The sequence below is a fragment of the Bombyx mandarina genome, chromosome 16 (genome assembly GCF_030267445.1).
Source record: "Bombyx mandarina strain Sakado chromosome 16, ASM3026744v2".
In the NCBI taxonomy this organism is placed as follows: domain Eukaryota; kingdom Metazoa; phylum Arthropoda; class Insecta; order Lepidoptera; family Bombycidae; genus Bombyx; species Bombyx mandarina.
In genome coordinates this window covers 5,826,122-5,842,942 of record NC_143222.1, presented here as the reverse complement: position 1 = coordinate 5,842,942, position 16,821 = coordinate 5,826,122, and the positions used below count along the sequence as shown (strand labels likewise).

General features: G+C 41.1%; 1 protein-coding gene across 2 annotated transcripts in view; it reads right to left on the bottom strand.

Annotated features, from left to right (window-relative positions):
• LOC114246781 (uncharacterized) overlaps positions 1–16,821 on the bottom strand; it is a 41,341-nt gene that overhangs the window by 2,445 nt on the left and 22,075 nt on the right. For both annotated transcript variants that reach the window (XM_089733731.1, XM_089733732.1), the window contains 14 exons: positions 16,453–16,521; positions 16,123–16,370; positions 15,035–15,191; positions 12,873–12,974; positions 12,459–12,626; positions 11,712–11,921; positions 10,918–11,034; positions 10,666–10,772; positions 10,243–10,305; positions 9,394–9,447; positions 9,260–9,319; positions 8,455–8,599; positions 7,870–8,062; positions 6,467–6,699 (listed from right to left, as the gene is read on the bottom strand). In XM_089733731.1, the coding sequence (XP_089589857.1) occupies positions 6,467–6,699; positions 7,870–8,062; positions 8,455–8,599; positions 9,260–9,319; positions 9,394–9,447; positions 10,243–10,305; positions 10,666–10,772; positions 10,918–11,034; positions 11,712–11,921; positions 12,459–12,626; positions 12,873–12,974; positions 15,035–15,191; positions 16,123–16,370; positions 16,453–16,521 (1,926 nt within the window). The remainder of the gene's footprint in view (positions 1–6,466; positions 6,700–7,869; positions 8,063–8,454; positions 8,600–9,259; positions 9,320–9,393; positions 9,448–10,242; positions 10,306–10,665; positions 10,773–10,917; positions 11,035–11,711; positions 11,922–12,458; positions 12,627–12,872; positions 12,975–15,034; positions 15,192–16,122; positions 16,371–16,452; positions 16,522–16,821) is intronic.

The following is a 16,821-nucleotide window of genomic DNA, read 5'->3' as shown; positions in this document are numbered from 1 at the left end:
TCCCCTCCGAGGTCAGAACCCGGATGAGGTAACGGGGTTACCGCGGTCAACACTACAACCAGACAGCGCAGCTCAGCCCAAGGGCGCCCGGCCGACGGAGCCTTCGAGGCGAATCAAAGGCTCTGAAACATTGGCCGTCTCGGTACGGCAGCCCGTCAGGCCGCCCAGACGATGCCGCTGTTGACCCGGAATACCCCGCTGGACCAGAACCAGCCTGCAGGGTCGGGACGCGATACACCGCGTCGGTGTATCGTATCTCCTTGGCGGTGCGCTAGAATGCTAGTAGCGCGTCGCGCGGCCTCTACGAGCTTACTCCGGATACAGTGCTAATTTTTTAACCGTTCTCGAAAAAAATAATCCTAACTCGAATTCACAATAAAACACACCTCGATGAATAATAAAACGCACATATTATGTGTTCCGTTTGACGTCCGAAGTCCATTATGAGAGTACATCGTATGATTTCCACTGCAGGTCGCTAAATTTGACTACTTCCGTTTCCTAAGTCCCACCTACAGCGCCCTCTATAACGTCTGGAACCGAACCAACAAGCAAAGACAAGCCGCCATATTTGTCATTGTTGCGTCGTTTTTTCCCACGTGCAGTCGTTAATATTTTAAGAAGTTAGTAATTTAAAATGTTATAAGCAACTTTCGAGATTTGAAGTAGAAAGTTTGTTTCAAACAAGTGTTATGATTATCTTCCGTTTCGTGAAACCTCCAAGGCTCTACAATGAGTGATGAGGTTATCGCGCCTTTTCAAAGTAAAATTTAAGTGAGGATAGTTCTTCGATTTCTTCGGATATTTGTTCGGGTTCGTCGGAAAATAAAGACGAGGGACCAGCAAGAAAACTTCGAAAGCGTGACTGGTCGCGAGATCTGAATAAAAGGTTTGACTTACTGTCGCAATAATGGGTAAGTCATGTGAATAATATTTTAACTTCGAATCATGCTATTGCTGGTCGTGCACCAGTGGTCCCGCCTTTACACTTACAAATACCAACATCTTATAATAATAATGTCTGATGTGGTTTCAACTTCCAATCGAAATTAGACAACGACGAATAGTTTTTACGTCCGCCACCAGACCGTCCGTTACCAGAAGCGGGTAGGTTTTGAAATTTGAGCGTTTCTATAAAAAACCAGATATGCAAAGATTTGACTAGCCGACTTGGAACGCGGTGCAGTATTCAGAGGTTCAAAAAGTTTTCCTTGGCACAGAACGAATGCGTTATGCTGCCATACAAAACCTTGCCGACTGGTCAAATTCAGAGAATTTTCAGCTTAATACTTCCGCCATTTACGAAAAGTTTAAATCGCTATTCGGTAACGATTTCGCCTATAAAAGTTTCTAACGATATCCTTCAAATAATTTTCGGTAAGCGAGCCGAGGTTATACGATAGCGTCGTCGATATTTCATAAAGAAATTAAAGGATAGATATATCAGGGAAGATATAGAGAAAATATCTTCTTGTGATTATATGTTTAACCCCAACTTATTATTGGCATATATACAGAAAATTGGTGGTATTGATAAATTACAAAAGCGGCACCATCTGCTACTCGCATCCGGCCCGCATCGCCGGAACCCTCGGCTTGTACTGCCAATGCAAAGCCATGTCGAGCTAGGCCACATTCCAATACATCTAAAGAGGCCGAAAACCGATATTCTGAGCGATGTTATCCAAATAATTCCTCAGCAAGAAAAACGGGGGGAGGGGGGAACAAGTACAAAGTGGAACGAAAATCAGGAAATAAAAATAAATCAACAGCATTTTCAGGCGGATGTCTAAGACTATATCGAAACACCTGGACTCGATCCACCAAACGTAATATTGAAATTAATAATAACTTGATGTCAATCAAAATCCAAAATTTAATTCAATAGAGTTTTAGAACCCGCACCCCCGGCACCGTCTTTCATATTTCCTCTTTTCATACTTCCCAAGACCAATAAAAAAATCGAACAATTTTCAACCTCAGGGCATTGAACAAGTACATGAAACAGTCGTTTTCACCTTTTCCACCATCAACGAGTTCCTAAGTTTTATAACAGATTGGAATGTCAAACTGGATTTGAGCCAGGCCTATTATCATCTATCAATGAGGTTTCTCGGGATCAGTTATCAGGGTCGTCTACTTCAGATGATATGTCTGCCATTCGGCTTAGCTGCACCACCGCGGATTTTTGCTTCAGTGACAAACTGAATAGCCGAAATACTTCGCCAGAAGGGTCTGCGACTAGTGATTATCTGCTTGTACACCAGGGCAGAACACCTCCCGCCATCGGAGCAAAGCTCATCCATATTATCTGGAACCGCTGTGTTCATTGACAGTGCGTTTCCAGAGGTCTTTTTTGCCACGTACCATCTGGCTATGGAATGAGCTCCCTCCACGGTGTTTCCCGAGCGCTATGACATGTCCTTCTTCAAACGAGGCTTGTGGAGAGAATTAAGCAGTAGGCAGCGGCTTGGCTCTGCCCCTGGCGTTGCTGAAGTCCATGGGCGACTGTAACTATTCACCTTCAGGTGGGCCGTATGCTCGTCTGCCTACAAGGGCAAAAGACTTGTTGAAATCTCAAGTAACTATACTGAGACCTTAGAACTCATATCTCAAGGTGGGTGGCGGCATTTACGCTGTAATGTCTATGGCTCCAGTAACCACTTAACACCAGGTAAGCTGTGAACTCGTCCACCCATCTAAGCAACCGGTTATGACACTGACGAGCTTGATAGACTTTCTGGGAATCTTATGGGACACCAAATCCAAGACAAAGTCCCTGCCCAAGAATTTGCTCGTGCGATTTGCTGCCGGCGGTTGGAACCTAAAGCAGGCGCAAAGCCTCTTAGGATATCTCAACTTTGCGACTTTCATCACCCACCGGGGAAAGTTGCTTTGCCGAGTCCTTGCAGTACCACAGCAACAAGCTCAAGAGGTATCCTCATTTACCAAAGCAGTATTCGGACGAGGTACGTATAGAGCTGGATTGGTGGTTAGAGAAAGTCAGTCAGAGCACACCAATTCATCCACAGAGAATGGCCACGAACCACGTCATCACCGACGCGTCGGACATTCAGTGGGGAGCCCTTGTAAACAACAGAACAGAATTTTCCTACATAAAGAACGAGGGAGGAACCCGGTCACGATAATTGCTAGATCTGACTGGAAAATTGATTAACTTAATAGACCACCTCAAAGTTGTACTTCTCCCTCACCACCTACCGGGACTGTACAACACTGAAGCCGGCCACCTCTTACGCAATCGCGGCGGCTTGGAGTGGTATCTCACAGAAAAAGCAACCACTAGGCTATTCAGCCAGTGGGGAACTTGTTCGCGTCTCGGACCGCTCATGGGTAACAAACTATGTTGCTCGTGGTAGGACCTCTTGTGAGTCCGCGCGAGTAGGTATTTTGCTCTAAAGCAGTAGTGCGTCTCTGAAGGGTGGGGCAGCCGTTGTAACTATACTTGAGACCTTAGATCTTATATCTCAAGGTGGGTGGCGCATTTACGTTCTAGACGTCTATGGGCTCCAGTGACCACTTAATACCAGGTGAGCTGTGAGCTCGTCCACCCATCAAAGCAAAACTCGAACGCCTGCCTCTACAACGCGTTCAGCAGATCTTGGCATTACTGACTAGCATGGCCGTTTCCGCCGCTCAGTCTGATATCCAGAGTGCTGGACCACCTCAACTCAACCTCAGGTCGGTACATACTAGTGGTACCCAAGTGCAAGAAGCCCCTGTGGAGGCCACACCTGAAATCACCTGCCCTCAAGCGAGCGAAGCTCAGAGATCTGAACACCAGTCTGGTGGACACTGACAATGCTACCGCCAGGCTAAGTCAGCAATCTACACCTGGAAGCTTGGCTCATTTTGGGTGGGACACGCTGACAGGGATATGGACATCGGCAGGAGAGAAACTTACTATTATCGTGCTGGAGAGAGTCTACGATAAGAACATATGCCCCTATTTGGAATAAGGGGTAAGGTTTTGTCAAGAAAATGTATTAATTCTCGTGTACCCGAATTAGCAAATGTAGCTAGATTTCTCTGTTATCTGTATTTATCTCATGGTCTCTACTACCGGACCATTCTAGTTTATAAGTCTGTTATATAGCGTCCGTTTGTGAAACTATATCGGATATAAAAATAGCTTCGAGCCCGACAGTGAAACATACTGAAATCTATTTCCTTGACAAAGCCTGCACCTTCTAAATTAACCGATATTTGGGTCGAAAACTAATTGATCTTCACACCAACAGTCCAGTTGGACATTCGTGGCTGCTCCTGACCAATTGATCATCGATGCAGTATACTGGCTACGCAATCTAGTGAATATGACACAGCAAACCAGTGGGAATATTAGTAATCTATTCTTAGCAACTAAAGGCTCCACTAAGCCAGCTACTGCAGCGAGGATTAGTAGTTGGCTAAAAGTCTTTTAGGAGACTCAGGTATTCAGGCCTCAGTTGGAAGCTGTAGAGCGCTGGTGAAAACTTTAAACTGGGTAGGAAATTACCAAATTAATGATATTTTAGCTAAAGCTAACTGACAACTTGAGCATACTTTTAGAAAGTTCTATCAAAAACTTATTAATGCATCAAACACTGATATAAATTCTGAGAAATCTTTCTCAGTATTTTCGTCCTAAATCTTATTAGGTCGATTTGAATTAAGTGGGTAATATTATACGGTTACCTTCAATTAATTTAAATTATGTGCTTAATTTAAGCTTTGCTTAATTAAACATAATAAGTCACATTGTTGCTTTTTAAATAAATATTATTTTATTTCAAATACAAGCCACCAGGAGATAACAAACAGTCTCTCATAATGGACTTCGGACGTCAAACGGAACACATAATATAGAAATTTTACCTTCCAATAAAATTTGTATTATGTTTCCTAAGACGTCCGAAGTCCAGATAATGTCTTCCTGGGGCTACATCCATCATTATGAGCCGAACAATGACAAATATGGCGGCTTGTCTTTGCTTGTTGGTTCGGTTCCAGACGTTATAGAGGGCGCTGTAGGTGGGACTTAGGAAACGGAAGTAGTCAAATTTAGCGACCTGCAGTGGAAATCATACGATGTACTCTCATAATGGACTTCGGACGTCTTAGGAAACATAATACAAATTTTATTGGAAGGTAAAATTTCTATATTATTATCACTATCCGTCAAATTGACAACACTGCCAACCTACAGAAAGAATTTAGGGGAATTCCCTAAGCATAACATTTGAATTTCTCTCATCTGAGATGTCAAAAGTGGGGTAGCAGCCTGTCATATTTATTTTGAAAATAGGAGAAATTTCCAAAAGTTCAGTTCGATCGAGATTTTTGGTAAGGATTCGAGGGCCCCCTGAGCTTGAGGGCCCCGGGGCACTGCCCTGCCTAGCCCCTGGGTAGCTACGCTACTGGTTGCATTTATGGTAAGCTCGCATAGGTGGCCACCATGATTCTTCACATTTATTTGAAGGAACCCTACAATACGATAGGCATACATCTGAGATTTCGATCTCTCAAGGTCGGTAGCGGCACTCACGGGTGACATCTATGGCTAAGTTCATATTATCGCGCGGTATCGCGCGTCACCGCGCAGTGGTAGCGTTCACATGACAGAATGTACGCGCGAGAGTCTGGCATCAACATTGATTGAGAATGGACGTGGAGGAAGCAATTTGCTTATTAATTTTATACCGAAAACTGAGACGTCGGAGAAGAAGACAAAGACGATACTGGGTGCATTCTATTTTAATTGAAAGACTTTCTTCAAGCCTTTTTGTAACTTTATATCCCGACCTGAGACTACACGAATAAAATTTTTTAACTACCTAGTTTAGGATGTCAGTTGCATCTTTTCATTTTTTATATGATTGCGTTGAAAACTATTTAATATCGATAGACACAATATCGCCTTCGCTAGGTACTCATTTTTCTTTGATCTATGCGTCTGTCCGTCTCAAACCGCACGGATCAGCTGAACTGGTAGATACAGTTTTGCAGAGCTTGTACCGCGCGCGCCACGCGCGGTACAAGGACTTGCGCGCGAGTCGCAGCACACCGCGCGGTACCGCGCTATTATGTGAACAATAAATACTGCTTAGATTGATCTTGTACCGCGCGGTCATGTGAACTTAGCCTATGAGTTCCGGTAATCACTTAGCACCAGGTTCGTCGTGTGCTTGTTCAGAGGTTGAGGCAATTAAATTTTATTTTTTATTTTTTTTATTGCCTATATGTGTTGACGAGCTCACAGCCCACCTGGTGTGAAGTGGTTACTGGAGCCTATAGACATCTACGACGTAAATGCGCCACCCACCTTGAGATATAAGTTCTAAGGTCTCAAGTATAGTTACAACGGCTGCCCTACCCTTCAAACCGAAACGCATTACTGCTTCACGGCAGAAATAGGTAGGGCGGTGGTACCTACCTGCGTGGACATTACACGAATTACACGTACCTTAATAATGTGCGGAGTTCCAGCGTCTGGTAAGGTGAGCTCGGTGACGGGCAGCGCGGGGCGCAGGCTGGCGGCGCGGCGCAGGGCGGAGAGCAGCGCGGGGCGGGCGGCGTGCAGCACCGCGCCGCGCCGCAGCAGCACCGCGCGCCCGCCGCACAGCTGCAGCGCCGCCACGCGCCCCGCGCCCGCCACCTGCACGCAGCCGCGCAACGAGCGCAGGCCCTCCGAGCAACCTGACAGCATATTACTAGTGTTCAACTATCAATCGTTACTCTACAAACACCGTTTGTTATAGCAATAATGGCTTGGAGCTAAGAACAGAACAGAACAGAACGCTTGAAAGGCAAACGTGATTACGTCTATTAAAATAATTTCAATCCTACAGCTAGATTCGTTAAAATAGATTTTTTTCAGGTATTTCAACTTTAAATTAGTCTACTGAAAAGTTCACGCATTGTCGCTTAGTCATGTTTGCCTTTCAAGCGCCGATATTGTTAAGCCGGTAAGAGTACCGCCATCTATCGCCGAATAGTCGAACAAATAACGAAGGACCTACAACGCTCGAGAAGTACAACGCCATCTATTGTCAGATAGCGGGAGCTACTACTAGAGATGTGCGGAATATTCTCGATAATTCTAGGGATGGGGTATCGGCTATAAAAGCTGCTCGGAGCGAAACAGCAAACGGATCACCTGAAGCGAAGCGGAACAAGCGAATTGAGAATTTTAAAGTGTTTGTGAAGTGTTTTAAGTGTTCTAAGTGCTAATACACTTTTAAGTTGTACTCCGGTAGTATTTTTATTTATCCCGAACCCCAGCGCGTAACAATAGCTTCACACCGAGCGCAAGCCGTCCGAGCAACAGTTTGCATTAGTAATATCCTATGTTCAACTGTCTGTCAATCGTTACTCTTCAACACCGTTTATAGTGGCAATAATGGACAATATTTTCACATTGCGCTGTTTAAAAGTACTAGCCATACATTTAAGTCTACTTTACAAAATATTGTTGAGTCATTAATGTATAAAAATCTTAACTGAAAATCTAATACTATGTTTAATAGTTCATGGGATTTCATCTGTAATAATCTCTATATATAAAAATGAATTGCTGTTCGTTAGTCTTGCTAAAACTCGAGAACGGCTGAACCGATTTGGCTAATTTTGGTCTTGAATTATTTGTGGAAGTCCAGAGAAGGTTTAAAAGGTCGATAAATATTAAAATGCTCGGAATTAAATAAAAATAACAATTTTGTTTTTCCTTTGATGTGTCCCCCGTCGGACGGATTCCTTTTGTTTGTTTTAAGTTTATTTTATACAAAAGTTTAGGTCTTTTATTTATCGACTGAGGCACTACGAAGTCTGCCGGGTCAGCTAGTCTGTAATAATAAACGTATTCCATACCGATGGCGACGACATCTGGCGCGAAGTACAGTGCAGAGAATGGCTTCGTTTCCAGTCGCGCTAGGACGGTCGGCATGTACCCAGTCGTCGGAGCAGGAACCGCTTGTAATTTAGAAATCCATTCCGTTCTGTCAGATATAGTGGAACACACGACTGTGGCCTCGCTCCCTCTGACTGAATTCTCCAGCTTAACCTGTATAAGGGATTGTTTTCTTTAACCACTTTAGTGATGAGCTTATTTTCTCATATTTTGCAAATATAGTTAAAGGATTTTTGAAAAAATTACCTTATGTAAAATATTAACTCAAAAAAAATATACAAAAATCAATGTTAATTTAACAGCAAAAAAAAATTAAATGATTATTTCTAAATGTTATTTATTAACTTAATAAAGCTTTTAAAAATGTGCGTGTACTAAGACACGTCCGTACAGGTCGATATCTAATACCCTTATGCAAGCTGTGCAAATAGTCGATATTCCGACGCACAGCACATTACACGAATTAATAGAGAATCGATATATCGACGATTCGCGCTCGAAGGGCTAAGCTTAAAAAAATAATATTTGAAGATGAAATAAGTTACCGTAAACGCCCTATTAATTTCGGTCTGCGGTAAGTTTTTAGCGTCGGGAGACAGTAGCGTGGCTCGCAGCTCGCGCCCGCCGCCCGCGAGTCTCAACGCGCCGTCCGACCACCGCGCCGCCATCGTGTCGCGTCCGCCGTCCGACCTGCCCCACGTTACCAACATTAGACACGCGAGCGAGTTGTGTACTTAGTGCGAGTTTCTTAACGTTTTCGATAGCGTAAAAGTTAACCCAATTTTGTATGCAGTTGGAACAGCGCCCCTAGCGGCAAACGTACGCAAACGATCCCATTCCATACAAATATGAGCTAACTTTTACGCTATCGAGAACGTTAAGAAACTCGCACTAAGCACACAGGAGGCAACACGTGCATGAATTGTTTATTGAAACGATTGTTATTTGAAATTGTAATTAGGTCTAATGTAATTTTAAGGTATTGCGATTTTTAATATAGAAATTCATTTCATAATTGATATGAAGTTTTAGTTAAAAGTTGAGACACCTAGAAAAAACTACCCACGAATCCAGGTTTGTTATATTTGCTTGTAAAGAAATATTGGACACGGTAAATGATGATGATGATTTGTTGTTCAGTTATTTAGGTAATGCAGCTTTTTATTTATTCCTTGTACAAAGGAATATTACAAAAAATGGTACAATAGAAATAGCGAATACAGAAGGACAAATTGCATTATGCATTATTACAACTATGAACTTTATGGTTTTTCTTACCCTCCGATTTTTCGTTTAAAAGTGTGTAAGTTTTGGGCTGAGATGTAACATTCCTTAACTTATAATATTTACCATATTATCTCCACGGAATTATCTTCAACTCCATCTGGGGTGTCTATGTATTTCTTCAGTCTAAAAATACAACAATATGTGTTAGTAATTTTAAAAATAACTCACAATACATAATCGAAAAAAAAATTATTTACCCATTAACTGAGGATTTAGTTTTCGAATTACTTGTTTTCGGTGTAGGAGGACAACTGTAAATAAATATATTTACTTACTAAACAAAATGTCTCATAGATAAATTTGTCAAATATCAGACAAAACTTATTCATAAAGACAAACTGAACACAATTTTTTTTTATGACAGACGTATGAATTTTCATTTAAATATTATTCAATTAAAAATTAAATTAACTATATATGTATATGTCGGCGCAAATATGACTATTTACCTACTGATCATCAACTAATTACTCTGTGATAAGAAATTAATGTTAAACAGTTCCTTTTATTGTAATTTCAATACTTTAAAACGTGTTTGAAAAACGTGTAAACCCGCTCACGTGTTTGAAAAACGTGTAAACACGCTCACGTGTTTAAAACGTGTCAACACGCTCACGGGTACGAAGCCCCATAAATACGGCCGTGCTGTCTAGCACTGATTGATTCGTGTCCGAGCCGTTGTACTGTACGGATATCTCTGTAACGTTGTTATGCTTCTCGTGCAATATACGAAGTTCTTGTGAAGTTCTCGTGAAGTTTTGTTTCGGAAACCCAAACATGAGTTATCGTCAACAAAGCAATAACCGTGACGTCAGCAATGCTGACGTCACACTTTTTAAAAACGTTCCATCTGTATCTCCCCCGACATATATATATTTGGCAAGGTGTTATAATTAAGTTGATGGATTACTATTACTTGATGATTTAAAAATAAGTATAATTTTGTTGGTCTAGATAGATAGACCATTTTAGATAAAATGTCTTTTATACGTCTATTCTCAACTTTCTTTCTTATCTCTTTCTAGACTTGTTACAGTGTCACATACTTGACGTCGCTGGCACTAGAGGCGAGTTTCGCTCGTAGTCTTTCTACTTCTTCGCGTAGTTCTCTGCAAAGGAGAAGGCATTGCTTTGAAAGACGCAATTCACGTTGTTCTGGGGTTGCTTAACTTCAGCTGGTGGTAGGACCTCTTGTGAGTCCGCACGGGTAGGTACCACCGCCCTGCTTATTTCTGCCGTGAAGCAGTAATGCGTTTCGATTTGAAGGGTGGGGCAGCCGTTGTAACTATACTGAGACTTTGGAACTTATGTCTCAAGGTGGGTGGCGCATTTACGTTGTGGATGTCTATGGGCTCCAGTAACCACTTAACATCAGGTGGGCTGTGAGCTCGTCCACCCATATAAGCAATAAAAAAAATACAAAAAAGCAGGGCAGGGAAAGTTTGCGACTAATGAATCACCGAGGTTACCTATTGGCACGCCGCAGTGGTGGTGAAGCGGCTGACCTCCGCCCGGAGCGACCGAACAATTTATTGCTCAGCGAACACTTTTTGCGATTAGCTTCCTCCACTTTGGCCTGTACAATATAATATTGATAAATTAATTTCTGTTAATTATTGGAGTCTGCTTCTGGAATTTTAATAGATCTATTGTAATAATTTAGTTATTCAATTCAACATTCACTACTTTTAAGTTGATAGTATTTGTGCAGAATACATTACCTGTAGGAAGTCGATTAGTTTGGCTTGTTGTCGCAGCGTAGCGTCAGCTTTGGTTTCCCTGGTGCGCCACCAGGCCGTTGCGGCTTCCGCAGCCTCCCGAGCCGCCGCTAACTCCTCCTAAATTAATAATTAATTTCATATTTGTTTGTCCAGTCTCTTTCACAGCTCAAGTTACAGAGTAGGAAGCTTGATATCAGGGCCGGATTTAAACTTAATGCACCGGAAAAAAATCTGCCCCAATACTGGAATTTTACCTAAATTTATAGTTTACATATTTTATTTTTCAAATTTAAATTAACTAATTTATTGCGGAAACTTTATCATATTATGTCATATATTCCAAAAATATAAATAATTTTTTTTTTTTTTTCTAACAGTTATAGATTTTGTGTAAGGGAAGAAAAATCGGTTATTATTTTAAATCGCTAAGGAGATAAATTGATTAAATCATTTTGATTATTAATTTTTACCAAAAGTGCCAAAATTTATTCACAAATATTGGATGAATTAAATTTCCTGAATTATAAATTAATTTTTTTTATTAATTATTACAATTAATTAATTTTATTGAGCAATATCGATGACTAAAAAAAAGCTTTACTTAAAAAATTTGGCACCCTAAAAAATTTACCGCCCTGGGCACTTGCTCTGACTGCCCCTAGTGTAAATCCATCCCCGGCTTGATATACAGCCAGTGGTAGAGTTTGAATAGATGTACTAATATCTCAAGAGGGTCCTGTTCTTCAAATACAAAGTAGTTATAATGAGAGCACATGTCGAGAGGGCGGCGGTACCTGCGCGTCGGCCAGCGCGGCCTGCAGCTGCAGCGCGTGCGCGTGGTGCTGGTGCGCGCGGGTGCGCAGCGCGGCGCACTCCTCGTGCAGGTCGCGCAGGCGGCGCGCGGCGCCCTGCAGCGTGCTGTCGGCGCCGAGCCGCGCGCTCTCCAGCTCCGCCACGCGCCCCTCCAGCGCCAACACCTGCTCCTCGCGGTTGTCCAGCCGTTCCTAAGGGCGAAATTATCGAACATCATGACTATGTATTTACTCGTCGACGTTTCCGAGAAAGGTGAAATTCTTATAATAAAATATGAACTACCATATCTACACATTTTTTTATTTTATTGCCCCTGTAGGTAGACTAACATACGCCCACCTGGTAATGAGTGGTTATCGTCACCTATGGACTTCAGCAGTGCAAGGGGCAGAGCCAAGCCGCTGCCTACCGTTAATTGAACAATTTAACTCGATTTTGTTGTTAGTTAAGACAAGGGCTTATCTATAACTCGCGCATTAAGACATATTAGCACACTGATTAATGCGCAAGTGATGAACGGTTTTCGAACACACTTGATAAATCCATTAAAAATTTGGCATTGACAGCACTATTGATATTATCAATATTGATTTTTTTAGCAAAAGGTCCCCGCTTTTTTACTCTAGCAAGGATATCGGCTGACAAGCAAACGCGCTACAAGTAACAGCCAATAATGAGCCGCGGATTGAGCACGTTCACGGTCTCAAAGCGAGCATGTGTGTACGTGCCCGCAGCATCTGCAGTTGATCCCGGGCATGCTTGGCTTGTTCCTGCGCCTCCTCGTGCAGTGTGCCGGCGAGCGTGGCCGCCGCCCCGCGCTCCGCCGCCTGCTTTTCAACCTCACATAGTCGTGTTCGACACAAGTCTAATTCCGAACGTGCGCGTTGTAGCTCATTCTGAAATTAAAAACATGAAGATAAATAATCTCGTATTTTGAAAAGGTACTGAATAATAATTCACTATAAAAAAAATTTTTAATGAGACTTTCAAAATATACCATATAGAATATAGTTGTTCTTCCATTTATTTGCGAATTTCAAAACATGCATAGTCTTACTCAAAAAAAGCTCTATATACATCAACTATCAAATTTCATATCATTTTACATTAGCAATAATTTTAGGTTAATTTCCATATCGTACCTCAAGATCTTTGTTTTTGAGTTCATGGATATCGGTGAGTTTTTCCAAGTCTGTCAGTTGTTCTTCTAACACACTGCAGGCCTCCTGTAAGGCCTTGTTATTCTGCAAAGAAAAAAAAACAAATGGCAATTTCTCGTTTTACCAAATAACTTCAAAAATAATAAATATATTACACAGTACTATTTTTTAATAATGAGTACATCACTGCAATGGCACTGATTTTCAACTAATAAATTAATTTAATTTTAAAAGATACACATGTTATTTTAATACCATAGTTACAATGAGATACTAAATTTTGTATTGAATGAAATCTGCATTGTCTCCGAAAATTTTATATACCACAATTCGAATAAAACAAAATCACATGTACCAAATGAAAATGTCTATTAAGTGTTGTTAAAGTATTGGCTGGGATCGGGACCCCGTGTCGTCCGTGCAACAGATCCGTCGCCAAAGCGAATCTCACTCTCTTGGACCAGGCGCCGTCCTTGTTACGAACAAAGGACCCGCTGCAGATGTGCCGCAAGTAAAACGGCTTCGGACGTACGGCTGGCTTTTGAATGACGTTTATTTTACATTTATATGTATCCATTATTATTATATACGGTCTGTGTGTATTTATTTTTATAAATCCAACTATCACCTTGCCTCTCGGCAGACTGTAAAATGAACGATACATCCTCCACGTATTGCGAATTTGTTTTGTAAACTAGAGTATATTGTTATTTGAAAACATCAATGATCTGCTTATAAATATTTATCCAATGATTGTGTATTTAAAACATAAAACATTATTATCTCGTTACGACACCCACCTATTCAATATTGTCTTGATCGTTTTGTAGCTTAAACCGACAGAAATATATAAATAAAATTATAAGTCCAACCTTATGGGAAGCCAGAATAATGGTAATACGTAAATGATGATTCGATGTGGCGGGTACTTTTTTCTAGGTAAGGTTAAAAATATTTTTAATATAAAAAAGCATGTAAAGATTATTTTGATTGTTTTGGCATAGATAATCAAATTTAAAAAACGAGCATTTTGTCTGAATATATTTTTTTAATCACACGATTGTTGCTGGTCGAGTTACTACTCTAAGAGCAGATCAAATCAAGATCTTAACTCAACGCCTCCAAATTTTTGTGTGTGTGTGTGTGTGTGTGTGTGTGCGTGTGCGTGAGCGTGTGCGTGTGCGTGTGTGTGTGTGTGTGTGTGTGGATAAGTAGTATTTTTGCAATGCATTGGAAAAATTTAATCGACACCGTTCGGCCATAAGCTGTCAGCTGTTCTGTATTAAATAAAAAAATTCGACTAATGAGCGAATGTTGAACTTCCACGTTTATAAAAAATTATATCGATGCAAAACTTAACTATTGTTTACGTATCGTCGCGTGATCGCACCGTCACTCATTAGTTACAGGCAAAAGTTTGAATCTTGTAACGTTTCCTTAAATAATCGATTTAAGTATAACACAAGAATTTGGTTTTTTTTAAAAGCGATTTTATGACCTGGTAACTAAGATCTTTAAGTCTTATTTTAGGTCAAGTCTTATTTTAATTTTAATGAAAACTTTTTTATATTAAAAATGATATTATGAAATGAAACGAAGTTGATTAATATGAGACATGGCATGACACGAAATGAAATGAGACGAGACGATAGGGGATGAAATAGAATCTCAGTAAAATGGTGGTCATTTACTGAGACGTTTTCAGTGGACTTCAGCGGACAGAGGATCCCGAGAAGTTATGTTCACCGGTTTTTTTTCATTTTTTCACATTTGTGCACATTCACAGATAACTAAACAGTTAATAAACCACCGGTATTACATACAAGAATTTGAGAAACTAAAAAAAAACTACCTAATTCAATCTTTACAAGAAATAGCTCAGACTGTTATTCGAGTCGCAGGAGATATCCTTACAATTCTCATAATCCTCAGACACAGCCCACTGAGTTTCTCGCCGGATCTTCTCAGTAGGTCGCGTTTCCGATCCGGTGGTAGATTTTGCGAAGCACGGCTCTTGCTAGGGTTCGTGTTGGCAACGTCGTCAGGTTTGAGCCCCGTGAGCTCAGCTAATAGTTAAGGTTACGCTGATATAGCCTCTCAAGATAAGCTAGGAAAAAAAAAAAACAATTCTCAAATTGGTTTACCTCAAACAGCTCGGTGTTCCTGTGTCGCAGCTCGTGCAGCTCGTCCCGCAGCTGCGCCCGCTCCCGGCTGGACAGCTCCTCCTGCTCCTCGGCGTGCAGGCGCCGCTTCTCGCTGTACTGTAGCTCGCTCTTCAGCTTGCGGATGTCGTTACGCGACCTGGTGCACGCCACGTAATGTACGACAAAATGACCATCGAGTCCATATGACGCATTAGTGATGCATGAAGTCGTCGTGGCCTAAAGGATAAGACGTTCGGTGCATTCGTGTTGAGCGATGCACGAATACGTACTCAACAAATGTTCACGATTGACTTCCACGATGAAGGAATAACATCGTGTAATAAAAATGAAACTCTGCCTATTTCTACCGTGAAGCAGTAACGCGTTTCGGTTTGAAGGGTGGAGCAGCCGTTGTAACTATACTTGAGACCTTATAACTTATATCTCAAGGTGGGTGGCGCATTTACGTTGTAGATGTCTATGGGCCCCAGTAAGCACTTAACACCAGGTGGGCTGTCAGCTGGTCCACCCAACTAAGCAATAAAAAAAACTAAAATGTGGTGTCGTGGGACACCAGGTAGGAACGAAGTTCCTTCGGCTAATGTAGAATCGACACAATTTGCAAAAAAAAGAAGGAGAAAGAGAAAGGTATTATACACTACTCGCTTGTGTATACGACTGTCGCGCTCGCGCCTGCGCACGTCTCATTTAACGGTTTTATTCCACGCACTTTTTTCCACGGATTTTTTCTTACGGTTTTACTATCACATTTTTTTCAGTTCGGTCGCGCAGCAAAATCCCTATCGCCTCCAAGTCTGCCGTAAGGAACTTCGTTCCAAAAAATTAGCACAATAACAAACTAAATGATATTTAAAAATACATGTTGGAAGTGAAACTGATAAGTTTGTTATCTCATTGTTTATAGGCTCTTTTTAGAGGCGCTTGTTCGTTTTGAGTTTCAAATTACAACACCACATAATAAGTTTTTAATTAACATAAAAATACATTTTATAAATCTATTTATATATATTGTTTTCGAATAAATTATTTTTCTTCGTAGATATAGTTCGTATGCAAGTTATTATTACCTGTCAACTTCAACCTGCGCGATCTCGTGGGTTTTCTGTAATTTTTCAAACTGCTGTTTCAATCTATCCAGGTCCTTACTCGCTTGTTCATATTTCGGTTTAACGGATGCTACTTCGGTTTGCAAGTCAGCACATTTCCTTTCGGCAGCCTTCCGAGCCTCTATAGCATTGGACAGGCGTTCTTCAACACGTTTCAAGTCCCGAGCGGTGGATTTTGCATCTACCGATAGTTCATTGAACTCACGTTCCTGTTACACGAAATAAAAATTTGCATTAATAACAGGGTTGTTTTCCTTTTTTCATCAGTAGTTAGTTTTTTGTAGAACTTACCTTGCGCCATCTTGCCAAATTCGCTGCTCTGGCTTCTTGACGGAGTGTTGCTATTTCTTCAGCTTTTGTCTGTAATGTAAAAAAAAGTTTTTTTTGCTCATATCTATTGTGTTGTATGGTTGTATAGACCCGATAATTGTTAAACATAACATAGTGTATCATTCCATTGTTATTATAAGTTTGGCCAATTTAATCATGACTGAAACTTAATTGCTCCATAAATCTATTACAGATTACCATTAGCCATGGACGTTGGCAGCGTCAGGAAAAAAAGCCAAAGCATCGTCTACTGAGACGAAGTGTTTTATTTAGTTGTTTGAATAAGGACACTTCATAAAGCTATAGAGAAACGTACAGTACCCGACGATA